This window comes from Eublepharis macularius, chromosome 6 (assembly GCF_028583425.1).
Source record: "Eublepharis macularius isolate TG4126 chromosome 6, MPM_Emac_v1.0, whole genome shotgun sequence".
Classification (NCBI taxonomy): Eukaryota; Metazoa; Chordata; class Lepidosauria; order Squamata; family Eublepharidae; genus Eublepharis; species Eublepharis macularius.
Genome location: NC_072795.1, coordinates 122,833,703 through 122,850,517, shown reverse-complemented (window position 1 = coordinate 122,850,517; position 16,815 = coordinate 122,833,703). Strand labels below are relative to the sequence as shown.

At 43.1% G+C, this 16,815-nt stretch overlaps 1 protein-coding gene across 1 annotated transcript in view; it reads left to right on the top strand.

Moving 5' to 3' along the window:
* Positions 1–14,755: 14,755 nt before the first annotated feature.
* The window catches only part of LRMDA (leucine rich melanocyte differentiation associated), a 539,681-nt gene continuing 537,621 nt past the window's right edge, over positions 14,756–16,815 (top strand). The window contains exons 1-2 of the mRNA XM_054983958.1: positions 14,756–14,802; positions 15,156–15,282. Coding sequence (XP_054839933.1) covers positions 14,756–14,802; positions 15,156–15,282 — 174 coding nt within the window. The remainder of the gene's footprint in view (positions 14,803–15,155; positions 15,283–16,815) is intronic.

Sequence of the window (16,815 nt, the reverse complement as noted above, 5' to 3'; positions counted from 1 at the left end):
GGCAAGAAAGGATAAGCTGGTGCTAGGCTCTTGTGGCCCTTTTTTACTAAGTCCAGGGTAATGCCAATTGCCGCATTAGAGTCAGGAAGGAATTTTCCTCCAGGCCAGATTTGCCAGGGATCTTGGAGGTTTTTTGTCTTCCTCTGGGCATAGAGCAGGGGTCACTGGGGAGTGGACAGGAGGTAGCTATGAATTTCCTGCACTGTGCAGGGGGTTGGATTAGATGACCTTTGAGGAATACCTTCCAGTTCTATGTTTCTAAAACCTGGAAGTGATGTAGGGTAGCAATACCTGTCACTGCTCCATAGAGTTTCTGGCAATTCCTAGAGCTACCCTACGTCAGTCACAGGTTTTCCCTGGAAGTGAAGTAATACTAGTGACCGGGGCTTTTTTTCTGGGAAAAGAGGTGGTGGAACTCAGTGGGTTGCCCTCGAAGAAAATGGTCATATGGCTGGTGGCCCCACCCCCTGATCTCCAGACAGAAGGGAGTTTAGATTGCCTTCCACACCACTGGAGCAGCGTGAAGGGCAATCTAAATCCACCTCTGTCTGGAGATCAGGGGGCGGGGCCACCAGCCATGTGACCATTTTCAAGAGGTTTCAGGACTCTGTTCCACCACGTTCCAGCTGAAGAAAAGCCCTGTTAGTGACATTGGTGATGTTGTTGTTGATGTTTTTCTCCTGTTGCTGCTCGAAGCAGTGCTGGGAAAAGAAGGCTGCCAGCAGGAAACCTACTTCTCAGCATCCCTACAATATACTCCCATTGTAAACACGTCACTAGTAGGCAGTCTTCTCCTTTGAAGGAATATTAGTTGCAATGCAGAATGGAATGTTGAAATGTGAGTGTTGGAAATAGCTCTCTGTGACTGTAAGAAGCTATAAAAATACAGTTGTGAATTTGCCATTTGCTGTATGTTCGGAACATTCCTCCTCTCATGTAAATAAAAACACAGAATGAAGGTTCAGGGTAAAAAAAACCCCGGAATTTCTTTGAGCCATAAATGTTTTTTTAAAAAATCAGGAAGGCCCAAGATGGCCTTGGGATTGATCAGTGGGATGATCAAGGTGGTCAGAACCTGGGGAATTTAACGTGAGTAAAAGCCTCCTGTCAAAAAAGATGAAAACCACAATCCATCTCAAAGGTTTGGCAATTTGAGTAAGGGAAATGAACTGTGTATGTTTGTGTGCAGTGGGGGATAGGGCGAGAATGTGTGTGTCTTCCTAAGGACTGTTGCACTCATTGCCCAGGGGCTGCAGTGCCACTCCCTTCTGTGTTGCTAAGTTAACACATGAATCCTGTCACAGTGATGAGAGAACTTACATGACATTCATCCCAATGCTACTCTCAGCCCTTAGAAAATGGTTATTAATGTTGGCTTGTGGGTGGGTGGAGCTGGAACCATATTATGGGCTCTCCTCACATGATTGGAGGATATCCTGGTTATTCCAATGACATGGGTCAGAGTGATATCGCAGTGGCTCTCAGTATCTCTGAAGTAATCAGTCATAAGTTTAAGAAGTTTGCACCGGGTGAGAGAATCACCTTGGTAGGATGAGAACAAAATTGTCCTTTGAATTTTTTTTTTAGTTTGTTTATACAGCAGATCTATATAAAACCATTTGCTCAATTCGTACAACATTTGTTTCAACTGGCCTTTGCATACATAGAACATTCAGCGCCAATACAAGCACACTCTACCTTTAGCTGTCAACATATAGTCCAAAACCATGCAATTTTAAAGGGATACCTTGCAAACTTGGCCTAATTCTGCCTTTAACTCACGCAAAGCCATAGCTGTTTCGTTTCCTAGTTCTTCAACAATTTTTGATAATGGTTGTTGTGGATTTTCTGGGCTGTATAGCCGTGGTCTTGGCATTGTAGTTCCTGACGTTTCGCCAGCAGCTGAGGCTGGCATCTTCAGAGGTGTAGCACCAAAAGACAGAGATCTCTCAGTGTCACAGTGTGGAGAAGATGTTGGCAGGTAATTTATATCTACTCAGGAAAGTGGGTTTGGGCTGAGTCATCCTGTAGGAGTTTCCCAGGCTGTGGAATCCTAATGGAGGGATAAGGTTTTTTTGGGAGGGATAAGTAATTTTTGATAAGTTTAATATATCAGCATGATTAGTACCTGTACCATAAAAAGGAAGAGCCTCCTCCCCCCTTAACTAAGTTTTCCCTGTAGCCCATTTTGATGGCAGTTTGACAGAGATGGTTCCTGAAGGTGAGATGTAAGCCAAAACACAAATGCCAGTCGTTTCCCTTGATGTGTGAAGTCCGTCTGTGATTGTTGGCCCCTCTGGTGGCTGGTCACAAAGGCTGGCTTTCTGCTGGCCTCTCTCCACTTCATCTTTTTTATTAAGTTTATTAAAACTAGTCAGATTATACTTTTCTTATGGTGGAGGCTCTGCTTGGTCCATTCATTATAGTTTCTTATCTTGGCAGGCAATCTGAATTGAAAGGCGGCTAGTCCATTATGCACATATGAAGCCCATCACTCCTCCAGCGATGGCCAATTCATCAAACATTTATCATTTGCCCTCTGAGCAGTGCGTCAATTTGCTTGTCACTCCCCAGCCTTGGTTGTTGTGGAAGATGGGAGAAAAATTACTTCCCCCTCCCTTCTTTCTTACTACACTGGGAGTTGAAGTGTGCTATATGTTGTCTAGCCCTCTCTGTTCTCCCAGATCTCTGTTTTTTTCCCCCTCTCTAAGGAAAAAACGGGAGGTGATGCTTTGCTCTGTGTTTCTAAATAAGATGCAGAACACAGCTGTTAATAGTAAAGAACATTTTTGGTTTCTGTCTGATGAAGTGGTCTCAAAGCCATGAAAGGTAAGGCTACTGCTAGTATTTAAGGTGCCACGAGACTCCTTTTAGCATTAGTTGGGACGTATGGGGAGGGAAACGTGTACATCCACAGCATCTCTGTAGCTTTGTGTGTATTCAGGGACTTCCTGCTATTAGGGTTATCAGGGGTGCAGCCTCTTCTTTGCATGCAGGAGGTCTCAGTTTCAATCCCTGGCTTCTCCGGTAGGTAGACTCAGGTAGTAGGTGATGTGGAAAACCTTGACCTGAGGCATTGGAGAGCCGCTGCCAGTCAAAATGCACAACCTGGATAGAGCAAGGGTCTGATGTAATATAAAGGCAGCTTTGTGTATTCGTGTGCAGGTGAAGTATCCCTGGTAACATCTTTTGAAAAACTGAAAGGATGATTAGGTGCCACTTTTGATCCTGAATCTCTACCTGCTACTGCTGCTACTTCTTGATTTTGTCCTTTCCTTGAGAGAGGTTAAAGAAGTATACCTGGGTGTGGCTCCTTTATCTCCTTAGCAACTCTTTGATTAGGTCTGGGGGAGAAAGCACGAATGCCCCAAAGACATTTAGCAAACTTTGTGGCTAAGCAGGAATTGGCTTTCCTAGTCCAAGATTGCTTTCCCAGGCATTTCCAGTCAAAGAGCTAGAGCATGCTAAAGTGCCGAAACAGAAATCCAAATGTGCCCTAAGGAATTATAGATGCCTAGGAGCTCGAACTATCCTGTCACACACCTATGCCTGAGCCCTAGGCAGGCCCGGCGCGTCCATGGAGGCGGTGCCAGCAGCCTCCTCTAGTGGCTGAAGAACTCTGACAGAGGTGCCATGCTGGCCCCTGACGACCCCCTCAACCCGGAAGCAGGCTGCATCCCCGCTCGCCTCTCCGCCCCTTTGCCGCTGCCACCTGCTTCAGCTCAGCTCCCAGCAAGCTGGGTGCCCAGGCAGCATGGCAGTGAGCGGGGAAGTGAGGGGGAAGTGGGCTACCTCCCTGCCCCTTTGCTGCTGCCCCCCGCCTCAGGTGAGGGAGACGCTCCTGAGCGATGACATCACAAGTGACATCATCACGCAGGGCTGGAGTGTGTGTGTGTGCTTTGCGTGCATGCACAGGGCAAAGGGGGGGAAGTAGGTATCTCACCTCAGTCGCTAGAAATTTGGTGGGACACAGGCACTGTCCTACGCATGCCAACAGCCCTCTAATGAGGCAGAAGGAGGCACTCCAGGGGAAAGTAGGGGCAGAATAGGTACAGATAGGAACAAAGACCTACTTGACCTACTCCTTGGAAGAAAAGACATGGACAGGAGGAACTAGGTGAGTCCAGAAGAATGATAAAAAGGGCCCAGCTGAAGGAGGTAAGGGGGGAAGTACCTGGCTGGGACCAGCTAGGAACAGGGAAGGAGAGTGGCAGCCTGGCCTGCGCTCTCTACAGTGCGTAGGAGGGACACAGGACTCTGTGAGACTGGGAAGGTGGCATTCCTGGCCAAAAGACCATAACTACTACTAGGCCAGGCCTGCAGTGGCAAGGTTAATTATGGCCAGTTGTAACCCTGACAGAAGAGGACGTGGCCAGATCCTGGAGCTACCAGGACAAGGAGAAGGACCTCAGCTTGGGAAGCAGGCCTAACAACATGGGTGAAACCAGGTGGAGGTATTAAAGGTCCAACCAGCCCAGCTGCAGGGTGACGGTTAACTGTGGAAACTGCTTAGTAGAACTCAGCTAACCAATGAAAAGGGTGACCTCAGCATCTTTGGTCTGTTGTTTCTAACCTGTCAAATCAATCTATCATCCCTTAGTAGCAAACAGATGCAGATTTTAGACAATACATTGAGTTGTGCAAACCCAGCTAGCTGGCAGGTTTGTGTATGCAGTTGTCTCCTCCTCCTTCCCTCTCTGTATTGAGTATTACAAAGGAGTCCCTGTCTGAATCTAACTCCATTAATGGATGTTGTACAAATTCCAGCATGTGTCTTAATTAGATTTATTATCCTTTTTACAGATGTGCACTACCTCTGATCCTGTCAGTTCCATGTTGTGTGAAAGGAGCAACCTGCAGAATTTGCCCTTATGTACAACCTCAGTATATGCTGAACAAAACCTTGATTTTTTTCAAGGGTCTGCTTCATGTGTACTGAAGATGAAAATCCATTCATTGCCTTTTCCTGTTCAGTTTTATTATTATGATCCAAGATCAACTTCGGCATGTATAGTAATATATAACAAGTATATTAATTCCAAATCTAAACATATTTAAGAATTAAATACAACTATGTACTAAAATGAATTTTAGTTCTGTGGATACCCTGAATTCTCCTTAGAAGCTAAAATGACAAAACTGCGGCTATTATATTTTGGTCACTTCATGAGAAGACAAGATTCTCTGGAAAAATCAATAATGCTAGGAAAAGTGGAAGGCAGTAGGAAAAGAGGAAGACCCAAAATGAGATGGCTTGACTCAATAAAAGAAGCCACATCCTCCAGTTCGCAGGGTCTGAGCAAGTCTGTTAATGATAGGGCATTTTGGAGGTCTCTCATTCACAGGATGGCCATAGGTCAGAGGCAACTTGATGGCACACATAACACACACACACTGAAATGAATAAAATAATTAAAATATACTTAAGATTTCTTAAAAGAAGTTAAAATGTTCTGTCTGATTAAACTAGCCAGTGTGCAGAATCTTGCTACTTTGGCAGGAATTTCATTGCAGCAATCAGCTAAAAGGTGCACAGAATAATGTTTTTTAATTAGTTTTATTTAACAAAACAATACAACATTTTATAACATATAACAACTTGGTGTATACAACAACTTGGTACATGAAGAAGTTACAATCGTAATGTGAGGCTAACATTCAGATATTATATACATCAAAGTTTTTATAAGTGAAACGCTATGTACCGATGAGTGCAGTTTATTAAAGTATTGTCATGACTCATGACACTAAATAGAGTTCTTTAGCTTTACTGTTCTAAAATACTACGGTATATAGAACTCGAAGGCTGCATATCATTCTTTTCAATGAACTCAAAAAAGGGCATCCATGGCACAGAATAAAATTGATTAGATCTGCCTGATTTAGCGGCAATAATTGGTAAAATGTACTTTGTTCAAATCTCCTGATAATACTGACTGTATAAAAGAACATGCTCTATTGTTTCTACCAGTCTGGATTGGCAGGGGCAAAGATGGTTTACATATGGAATATGAGCGTATCTCCCCTCCAAGAGAGCAGAGGGGAGAACATTAAAACATGCTAAAGTAAAAGCTCTGCGGTGTTTTGGAATTTCCAATGAAAATGATAACTGGGTGGAACAAAATTTTGCTTTCTGTTCCCCACTGCTGAGACATAGAAAGCTCGTGCTCTATCTGCTTGTAAAGAAGTGTCCCAGAATCTCCATTTAATAATTATTCTGGATCCTTGGTAGCCAAGGTAGAGCAGAGCTGTACTGGAAAAACCTAGTAGTGACAATTTGTGTTCTAATATTGAGACCCAGCTTGAGCAGATACTATCTAAGAGAACAAGAGGAGTTAATCCTGAAGGAGAAAATTTTATCTTGAGCCATAGACAGATGGCATGGAACCAGGCCTGGGTTTCCAATGAAACTAATCTAGCCTCTAGCCTGAGCAAAGCATTGTGGACGCATCTTGGTACTCCTAATAAAGATCTTTAAAATTTTGATTGAATTACTCCAAGTTTGGAGTAATCTTTCTTCAGGGATACCTGCACTTCATACATAAGCTGGGGTATTGTCTTGCCTTGAAAGATCTTCAGGGCGTATAGAATATGAGCTCTTTCTTTTGTATGAAAAAATCTCAATGTTGTTAAGGCCGTTTTTTGGTTGGATTCCGTGACCCGAGAAAGGGGTGCATCTCATGAACCTGAGTGCTGAAATACAACTACCAAATATCTAAACACTTTGCTCAATCTTATGTCCATCTGTTTACCACCTATGTGTTGTGGGTCTTTTGACATAGTCAAGTAGTTTGGTTTTAGTAAAATTTATAGTGAGATGTTCCTCATTGCAATATGACAGACGGGCTTGGAGGGCTCTTCTCAGCCCTGCTTCAGTATATGACAGAATAACTGTGTCATCTGCATATAGGAGTATGGAGATGTATCTATTTGCAGTGGTTGGGGAATGGAAATCCAGATTAGATAGGGACTGTACCATAGAATTAATGTAGAAATTAAACAATAAAGGAGCAAATATGCAGCCTTGTTTCACATCCCTCTCAATTGGCACCTTACGAGATTGATGCCCTTGCAGGTTGCATCTTATTGATAGTTGGTTATCCTCATAAAGGGTATGTATGAGGGCCAGCAATCTGTGATATATTGTAGACTCTTCAAATTTTAACTAGAGTCTATTGCACGAGATGCTATCAAACACCATTTTTTTAGCCAACAAAAACTGCATACAAGGCTCTTGGTGGCCTCGCTGTATATTTCTCTCCTAGATGTTGCAGAATCAGGCATTGGTCCATTGTAGAGTGGCCACTTCTGAATCCAGCTTGTCTATCCAATCCTAAAGTTTCCAAAACAGATGTCTAGCATACAGTTTTCCCACCATGGGCTACTATTGTGTCTAGTTTGGCCCTTGATTAACTGGTAAATGAGCTACCCAGTTTACCCTCCTGTTCCAAGGTGAGTTCAGCTTGGCTATTGCAATGCCCAGTTGGCTTATTCACCTTAACAGACAAGGAGAGGGGACAAGATGGCAACTTGAGCAGTCACCTTGAAGCTATGCACCTGTCTGCATCGTGTTTTAAAGCATTTAACAGACAAGAACAGGGCTTAGGAACTCAGGGTGAAAGAGACACTGAAAACCATAAAGGTGAGGTCAGGAGAACAGGAGAAATTGTGCTTACTTGAAACTTGGATGTCTCCTGCTCAGCTTGGGAGGCTTGGCAGGTTTGATTTCTAAAGTGGAATTTAGTTACTACTTTCATATTTAGATGTGCAGAACCTGATTCTCATTGGAATAAAGAATGACTGAATCTAAGTATGTTTTCACGAGATTGAATCATTTCAAGGTCTGTCATGTGGAATTCTGTAGTGCTGGTTTTACATCCCTCATCCTGTATAGGGCTTCTTACATCCAACAGTGAATCTTGTCACTTATTTTATTATATTATCATTCCTTCCTGTGAATTGTTGTTGAGTGCTGTCTTGGGCAATATCACTTTACGTCATTCTAGGTCAGTGCAATAGTGTAACTATTATGTGACCAGCAACCAAGTCTGTTGTATAAACAATGGGCTCTAGAAAACGTGGTGCCCTCCATGCCGAGGCTTCTGCTGCCCTTGCCACCACTCAGGCCAGCGCCTGCAGCTTGGAGGGTGACGGTGCGGCGTGGCCAGTTGTTCCCTCAGCTGCTGCTGCTCTCAAGGTGGCCTGCACCATCTATGGCACTGTGTAGGCCAGAAGCTGAGGCTTGAGAGGTCGAAGCCCAGGAGGAGCTGGCTCAGCTCCGCTGACCGCTCCAGCGGGGGCTCGTGCTCAGTTGTCTTCCCCCTGTGCCCCAGCTGATTCTGTGGGTGCAGACTCAATCTCTGGGCTCTCGTTCATTGCCAATGACTCATTTTTTATCTCCACTAGTGTGACTGCGTGGGGATAAAAAATGAGTCATTGACAACATGATTTGCCTTTTCTATTTTAGGATATGTTGGATAAATGCTTCTATTGTGGGTGTGAAGTTCACAAGATTGTAAGGCTCTGTCAGTAGTAGATGACCTGTGATAACTACCACAATCAGGCGAAGGGAGTTGGTTTTCGTGACAACAAAGTAAACCCTAGTTGTCTGAGGGCCTGTACGGTTTTGGAAGCAGCACTTAACTGATGAGTAGTAAACTAGTAATGAACTCTCTCCATTTTAAATGGTGAAACCGTGGCCAATTCAGTGTGTTGGAAATGCCTTTAAAATGGCCTTTAAATATTAGAAATATAGACCTGCTTTCCCCTTTGAACTTATAGTGTCTTTAATTCAGTTTCAGTGGGACATCACAACTCTGATTTACATGTGGTGAGCTGTAAGGGAAGAAAGGGGCTACTGCCATTAGGTCTGTCAGATGTCTAATTATATGTAGAGAAGGAGACAATATTTAATATATGTCGATTAAAGCTTTCTTATGAAGAACTGTTTCAGACACTTTGTTCATGTTTTACCTTTGCAAACACAGCTTTTTTTTTGCTGCTGCTTCATTTTAAAGACAAATATTATTACCATAAGACACAAACATTTACGAATGTACTTCTTTTATGCACAGCATTTCTCTCTAAAAGCCCCAAAGTAGCCAACTTTATTCTCTTCTCTTCTATTTTATCCTTACAACTGTCCTGTGAGGTAGGTTAGGCTGAGACTGTGACAGGCCAGTGTCACCCAGTAAATTTCCATGGCACAATGGGGACTTGAACCTGGGTTTCCCAGGTCCTAGTCTGAGGCTGATTCCGCACACATTGGATAATGCACTTTCAATGCACTTTATCAATCGTTTGAGGTGGATTTTTTGTTCCGCACACAAGAAAATCCGTTCCAAATGATCTATAAAGAGGATTGGAAGCGCATTATCCAACGTGTGCGGAATCAATATGACATGCTGTCCACTGCCCCATACCAACTCTATTTTATTTATTTATTTATTTATTTATTTTGACTTGTATCCCTCCCTTACCGCAAGCAGGCTCAGGGCAGCTTCCAACAAGAATATAAAGTTAAAATACACAATAAAACCTCATAATCATATAAATCAGATAACATGAAAAAAGATAAAATCCAGAGTAATAATAGTAAACAAATCAATTTCTCTGCCAAGCCTTACAAAATTGCATGTAGACGGCATTACTGTTGTGTATAAATAAGAAACCACCAGTTCTTTTATACCTAAACAGTGAAAGGTGGTTTTTTTATTATTATTATTCATTCTTTTTATTTATTTCTTTATTTATGGTCATTGATTTGACCAATCATGTAACACAGTTGCACTAAAAAGAAAATTCAAAGCATAGAATAGAACATATAAAACAATTTGGAATTCAGATCTAGTCACAGTACAATATCATTTCTGAGACCTGAATATCACCAAACAGTATCTGGCTACGTGATAGGTAAACTTGGCGTTCTTATTGGACATTGTCTAGCTTTTTCAGTGGGACCCGAAATTTTATCTAATAATGTTATGAATGATAGGATGTAGACAGTCTTTGGGAAATTCTGATGTTGAGTTGAAAGGCTTCTAAGAGGGTTCCAAAGGCTTATTTTTGCCATCTCAGATCTGTAGCTTCTAAGTCATCAGGCAGGCGGGAGCTAGAGTTTGCCAGCTCAGCACACTGTTTTTGTAAGCTAATGAGGGCGAAGCGCAAGCCATAGGCAATGATTCCGTGATATTAGCTGTGACAGGGAGCTTGATCATAATTATCTTAACGAGTAGAGGGTTAATTACAGTGAAAACTTAAAGTTCTTTCTCTTGGAATCAGGCAGGGCGGAATGCATCATGAGGTTTTGTCATTTTGATGTGACTTTGGTGATTGCACTGAAAATCTCTTGGCAACGTTTGTGCCCCTTCAAGAGTGGGAGAGTGAGGCCGGCCCGGCCGTGAGGGAAGGGAAGATGGTTCCTGTGGGACGAGATAACGGCTGCTTTTATGTCATTAGAACGGGTCAAAGCAACCTGCAATGCACATGAATAGTGTTGATTACCCTTCAAACAACAACATTCGATTTATATACCGCCCTTCAGGACAACTTAATGCCCACTCAGAGCGGTTTACAAAGTATGTTATTATTATCCCCACAACAACAATCACCCTGCGAGGTGGGTGGGGATGAGAAAGCTCCAGAGAACTGTGACTAGCCCAAGGTCACCCCGCTGGCTTCAAGTGGAGGAGGGGGGAATCAAACTCGGTCCTCCAGATTAGAGTCCCGCGCTCTTAACCACTACACCAAACCAACTTGAGAGGATGGCTACCTGCCACCAGAGCCCTTGGTAGAGTTCATGCAGTTGAGGTTGTGCTGTATTGCTTTTAATTTAAAGCAGATAGAAGGTTCTTTGCTACAAGCAGAGAGTTTTCCTTGTCGACCTCGAGTTTTGCAGAGTTTTAATGCCAGGAACCTGTCGAGAGTAGAAATGAAGGGCTTGTGCTTTAACATCCAGTAAAAACAGTGAGGCTAATCCCTTCTCCTTGCGTAGCATTTCTCAGCTGAAGCTCTTGAAGCCCTCTAGAAACACACTTGGCTTTACAATCTCCTGGGCATAAGCTTGTAAGTGAATGTGATCCCCGCTCAGGACTGGGGAAACTCAGGCACATGGCTGTTGTAGGAATTGACAGGGTCACTCAAGGCTATGTTGTTCTGGAAACTAAGATGTTGGTTCTGAATCCTTAAGACTTTGGAAAGGAAAAACAGATAATACACACGTATTCTTCCAGTTCTGCGCCCATATAGTGGCGTCAGAACTGGAGCAGGGAACAGCACCACAGTCTGATCAAAGGGGCGTGTAGCTCAGCTCTCAGCATTTATTTTACGTGCTTGCGTGCGTGTCTCTTCCTTTCCATGTTTGAAAAGCTATTTGAGATGGGGGAATTGGGAGTGGAGATGCAGCAAGGGGATTGTGTGTGTGTGTGTTGTGTGTGTGTGTGTGATACTAACTATCACTTGTAGCCATTCTGTTCCAGGCCATGGGCTCTCCAAACATCACCAGATCAAATTGTACAGGTAACACCCTGTCAATGAAAATACTACTGAAATGAATGAACCGTGAGCAGCAGCTGTGCGGGACGGATTGTGCCCTAATTGTACTCTAGCCCTTGCCCCACAGATGATACAAATGGAAGAATTAAGAAGCAACCCCCTTCCGTGTAACCAGACACAGACGCGAGTCATGGCAGGCAAATGGAGAGGGGCCATTTTACCCAGCATGCTTTGTATCAGCCTGAGATCTTTCTGCTCAGGCAGGGTATTCCCTCATTGAAACAGTCTAAATCCTCTTCCATATGTTAAAAAGGTTCCAGGCAACATACCGGTGCTTCTACTGTATAACCTGCAGTATTTTGGTCTCTTCCTTTCCGCACTTTTGTTTTATTTAACCTAGCTTCAATAAGAGTTCTGCCAAATTCAAAAACTTTTCAGTTTGCCCTAATAAAGGCATTACACTATTGTCTCTGTATAACGTGATGCACTTTCTAAAGTGACAACTAACGTTCCATTGCCAAAATAACAAATCAAACACTGGGTAGGTGTAATGAAGGGACTGTGCAAACAATTTTCTCTGCTCCTGTCTGGAAATCAGGCAGCTATTTAGAGCTCAGCTTCTACTTTGGAAATAAAGGCTCTGTCTCAATAGGGGACCCCCGCCTTGCATCCCAAGGCCTTTGTCCCACTCCCATCGAGTGTCATTTTGTTTTATGCCTCCCTTCCAGCCGTTTAGGATGTCTGCTTTATTCTTCTTGCCAGTTGCCAACCGTTTGCAGATTCTCATGATAAGAGTATTATATTTGCATAACATAACTCATGAACAATGTATATTCCAAGGTTGACATAGACCAGAACCCAAGCCACGCATACTCACAAATCTCCTATTAACGTTCCGTGAGGCTCTGCGGTGCTGACAGGGTAGCAGCCTTTTCTGAACTCCCTTTGGCAAGCAGGAAGAGTGATCTAAAGGTTTATTGCCCTATTTTTAATATACACATATATATATAAATAATTTTAAACGATGGCAATAAACTGAAGACTGGATGTAATCCACTACTAACTATTTATATGGAGAGTTGAATGTTTAAAGGGGCATTTGCCCGCTGGGCTCTTGGCATAAACAAAAACGAACCATCATAACTGCAAAAAGAGTTTGCTGCTCGTTCCCCTAAAGCAGCTTTCAGCAAGTCACCGAGACTGTCCGGTCTCTTGACCCTGGCATCAATTATAACCCTGCCGTGCAGTTTCCCAGATTCTGCAACGACAATGGCAAGTCAAATTCGATAGAAAGACTTTGTAGCATTCAGTAGAATTCTGTGCACTGTAATTTATTGTGCAGAGAAATTTTTCTGTCTGTCTGGGGGTGGTTGTACTTTTTAAAAAAAAAATTTGGAGAAAGTAGGAAACTCTGAAGAAAGGAATAGGAATACAAAGCATTTTAAACACAATTCACCCGGATTCTTGAGCCCTTTGAGATCTTTGAGAGACGTGGCACGGTGCCAAAGCTAGGTGTGCGAGATGCAAATTTATCTCAGCCGGCCACTGCTTATCACGTACACTACGAGGACAATACTAGTTTATACCTTAGAGGTTAATGTGTACGTCGTGCTTTTGGGAGGAATCCTAAATGGGTCTACTTAACGGTAATGTTTTATTTTAAATTAATTGTTTTTATTTATTTTAAATTAATTAATAGTTAAATGGGGCTTGCTCCCAGGAAATTGTCTTTAGGATTTCACCCTTTAACACTAGAAATGTATAATATAGTGTTCTGGTTCTGGTGCAGAAATTACTAATTCGCTTTTGTTGCTTCCAGAAGCCTTAATGGGCTTATAAATTCTAGGGTTTTATTTTAAAGTTGTAAATTGTAAACTCCTTGTGTGCTGCAATACCTGATATACCTCCCCTTCCTCCTTGCAATCACTGGAACCCGCCTAATAATGAATCAGATGATTGGTCTAATTCGGTATTCGGTAGCCCTGTCCTTGAAATCCTTTTAAGAAAAGGTGGCAGGGATTAGACTCTCCCCCCCCCCCCGCCACAACCTTCTGTATGTAAATTATGTGCTCTGCCCACTAAGCTATGATCCTTCCAATGGCAGCCATGGGGCTCTCATGCTCTGATTTTTCTGTAGAAGAGTAATCTGGGTATGAACACAGATGTTGCGTCTCGTATTGCTGGTTACATTTGCTTCCTTGAGGCAAATTTATATGATGTTTGATATAGTGGTATCTTTCTTAACCTCCCTCTCAGAATAATTAGTCTCATGGAGTTCCACTGGTTAATGTATGAACAGTGTCCTTCAAATGTAGGTTGAAGGTTGCATCTTTTATTTCCCCTCCGTTTTGTTCTTACGGATTTTGCAGAGAACACAATTGGACTTCCCCTCCCCTCCCCTGGCCCTGTTTTAATTTTTGTATGGGACGGATACATAGTGGTTTGTACTTTGCCAAGTGGACTCTTTTGTCTCTAACAGAGCATTTCTTCGATAGACCTTGAAGAAGGGTAGGAAAGAGGGAGGCCGTAATTCCCTTTAGTATAAATGTCATAGGATAATGAATAAATAGTATAGACTAGCATCTCCCTTATTCATCACATTTTATGAAACAGCAAGGAGATAAAGCGATGATCCTTCCCTCCTGGTAGGCACAGTAGCTCAGCTGTCAAGTCATGCAACCTCAGCAAAGCTGTAGGTGGCTGGTAGGTGAGTGCATTGTGAACGTGTGTCTCTGTCTGCTCCATATACCATGCCTATCTTACTTGATTAATGCGAAGGTCCCCCCTCCAGTGCTGTAAGAACTTGCAAAGCTTTGAAATTAAGAGTTAATATTGAAATGGCTGCCCCAGCAAAGTCACAAAGCTAGCTTTTTAATTCCTTCGCAGTAGATTTCCTAATTGGCTGCCAGATGCCTGTGTGTTTACAACCCTGTGAGCTGTGCTTCCAGGCTGAAAAGATTTTGCTTGGTTTTTTAGTGTTTTTTTTTTTAATTTGCCCTAATGGTCAAGCTGGCCATTTAAAAATAAAATCTTTTGTTTCTAGTTCTGGATCTGTTTTGCATGTTTAAAAAACACCAGAAAAGTGCTGGAGCGAATTAAGTAGTTAATCTGTTTTTTAAAAAAATTGAAAATGTAGAAGGGAAAAAAAAACTTCTCTTCGTCTTTTCTTTCCCTGTAGTTTTATATATAGGGTAGCCGCTGAGACACAATTCTTGAAGTTGTATTTATTATTGTTAGTGGGGTATGATATTTCATAGCAGAAATGATGGATGACAACTTAAATTTGTGTCCAGGGAATGAAGGTGAACTGTGACAGAGTTATTTATCTTGGGAATGGAGGTTAGGGTCAGGCGAGGCTGGGTGCCTGAAGGCACAAGACATTGACAAATTCATCCTGCGGGCCTCCTATCTGAAGCCTTTTGTTTTGGGTCCTGGCTACTCACTCAGTGACCCCCATCCTTCATTCTGCCACCCAGTGAAGGATGGGGTGCTGTACCGGCAACTCCCCTTGCCACTAATTCTTGTCATTCAGTCTCTTGACAGGACTAAACCAAAATTCTTCCCACTCCTTGAAAGGGAAGGTTAAAATATTTATTTCAACTCATAATGACCTCCCTGATTTAGTGGAGTATCATTTTTCCCTGTCGCCTTTGTCGTTGCAGGTCGCTGGAAGGACTGGAGCCGTTTTGCAGCTTGGAAGAGCTGATCTTGGACAACAATCTCCTGGGGAATGACCTCCGGTTACCCAGGTTACTGAACCTCCATACCCTGACGCTCAACAAGAACCAAATATCCTTCCCAAGTGGCGACAGAGGGGAGGGGGAGAGAAACCCTGCCAAATGTCAAATAATCCTTATGGGTCAGCCAAATTAAAGTATGTGAAATATAGTTCATAGGCAGAACAAAGCATTCTCTCTCTTTCTCTTGTCACCCAGAATACTTCACTGTAATTTATTATGGGTCATTCATAAACGAAATGCCTCGTTACATCTTCCTGTTGCTCTGATTCTTAGTGTGTGAGACCTAGGTTTATGGCTCTGAAGGAATCTTTGTTAAAAGACTGAGCGGTGGAAATAACAATCAGCTTGCTTGGTAACAGAACTCATTTTGCCTGGGTTTTGTGCCAGGCTGACCTCTAGTGGAATTGAGCGTACAGTGAAACAAGATAAAGAAAGTAGCGGCTTTTTAGGAGGAATGCCTCTTGAAGAAAAGACGTCTTGATAAATTTGGCAACAGCAGCCACTCAGGGGGAGCAAACAGGGGCTGTGTGAACCATGAGGCTTAAATATGCTCCCGGCCAGGACAGACAGAGGCCCTGTAACCAGCAAGTGGGCCTGCGTGGAGGGAGAGCTGATTTCCCCTTCTGGGCTTCAAATGAGTATGGTGGCAGATCCCTCACCACACAGCAGATGAACAGTGGCCCCGATCCCTGTTGGTGGAATTGTTGGTAATCTGCAATTCCTGTCACACCTGCAGCCCTGTGTTCTGAGGCTAACAGAAGGATGGGCATTTTTTTTTAAAAAAACCCTTTCCCTTGCATTGTGGATTTGTTTTCATTATTGCTGAAAAACTTTTTTCGTCTATGTTTTGTCGTACATTCCTCAGGGAGCTGAGGCAAAGGTAAGGCTGTCAGAGGTCCAACAGAGAGTCTGTTTTACAATAGAACTGACCAGTTTCTCCAGAATAGGCCCGCTTACCAAATTGCTCCATTTTGGAGGGAGGGACCCTTTGGATAAGTTGAAAGCCCAAATGACAAGCCAATTCCTGTATACAAGACAATATCGTTGACACAGCTTCCATTGATACTGATTTATGTTATGAAGAACAGTAATGATGATAATCATAATAACAATAATTTTAACTGATTATATAGTGTACGGTGGGTGGGCAACAGTACACAAGAGTTACCCTGTGTGAGGCAGGCAGCCTGATCCACTCCCTTCCTTTCCCCCTCTGTTTAGGGGGAGGGCATTTTTCCAAGGCCATTTTGTTCCCTCTCAATCCACCCCACGGGCTAAAGTGAGATTTGAAATGGGGACCACTTAATGTCAGTACATTACTAAATAACAACAACAACAACAACATCCAATTTATATAGCGCCCTTCAGGATAAGTTAATGCCCTCTCAGAGAGGTTTACAAAGTATGTCATTATTATCCCCACAACAAAACACCCTGTGAGGCGGGTGGGGCTGAGAGAGCTCCAGAGAGCTGTGACTAGCCCAAGGTCACCCAGCTGGCTTCAAGTGGAGGAGTGGGGAATCAAACCCGGCTCTCCAGATTAGAGTCCCGCGCTCTTAACCACTACACCAAACTGTGATTA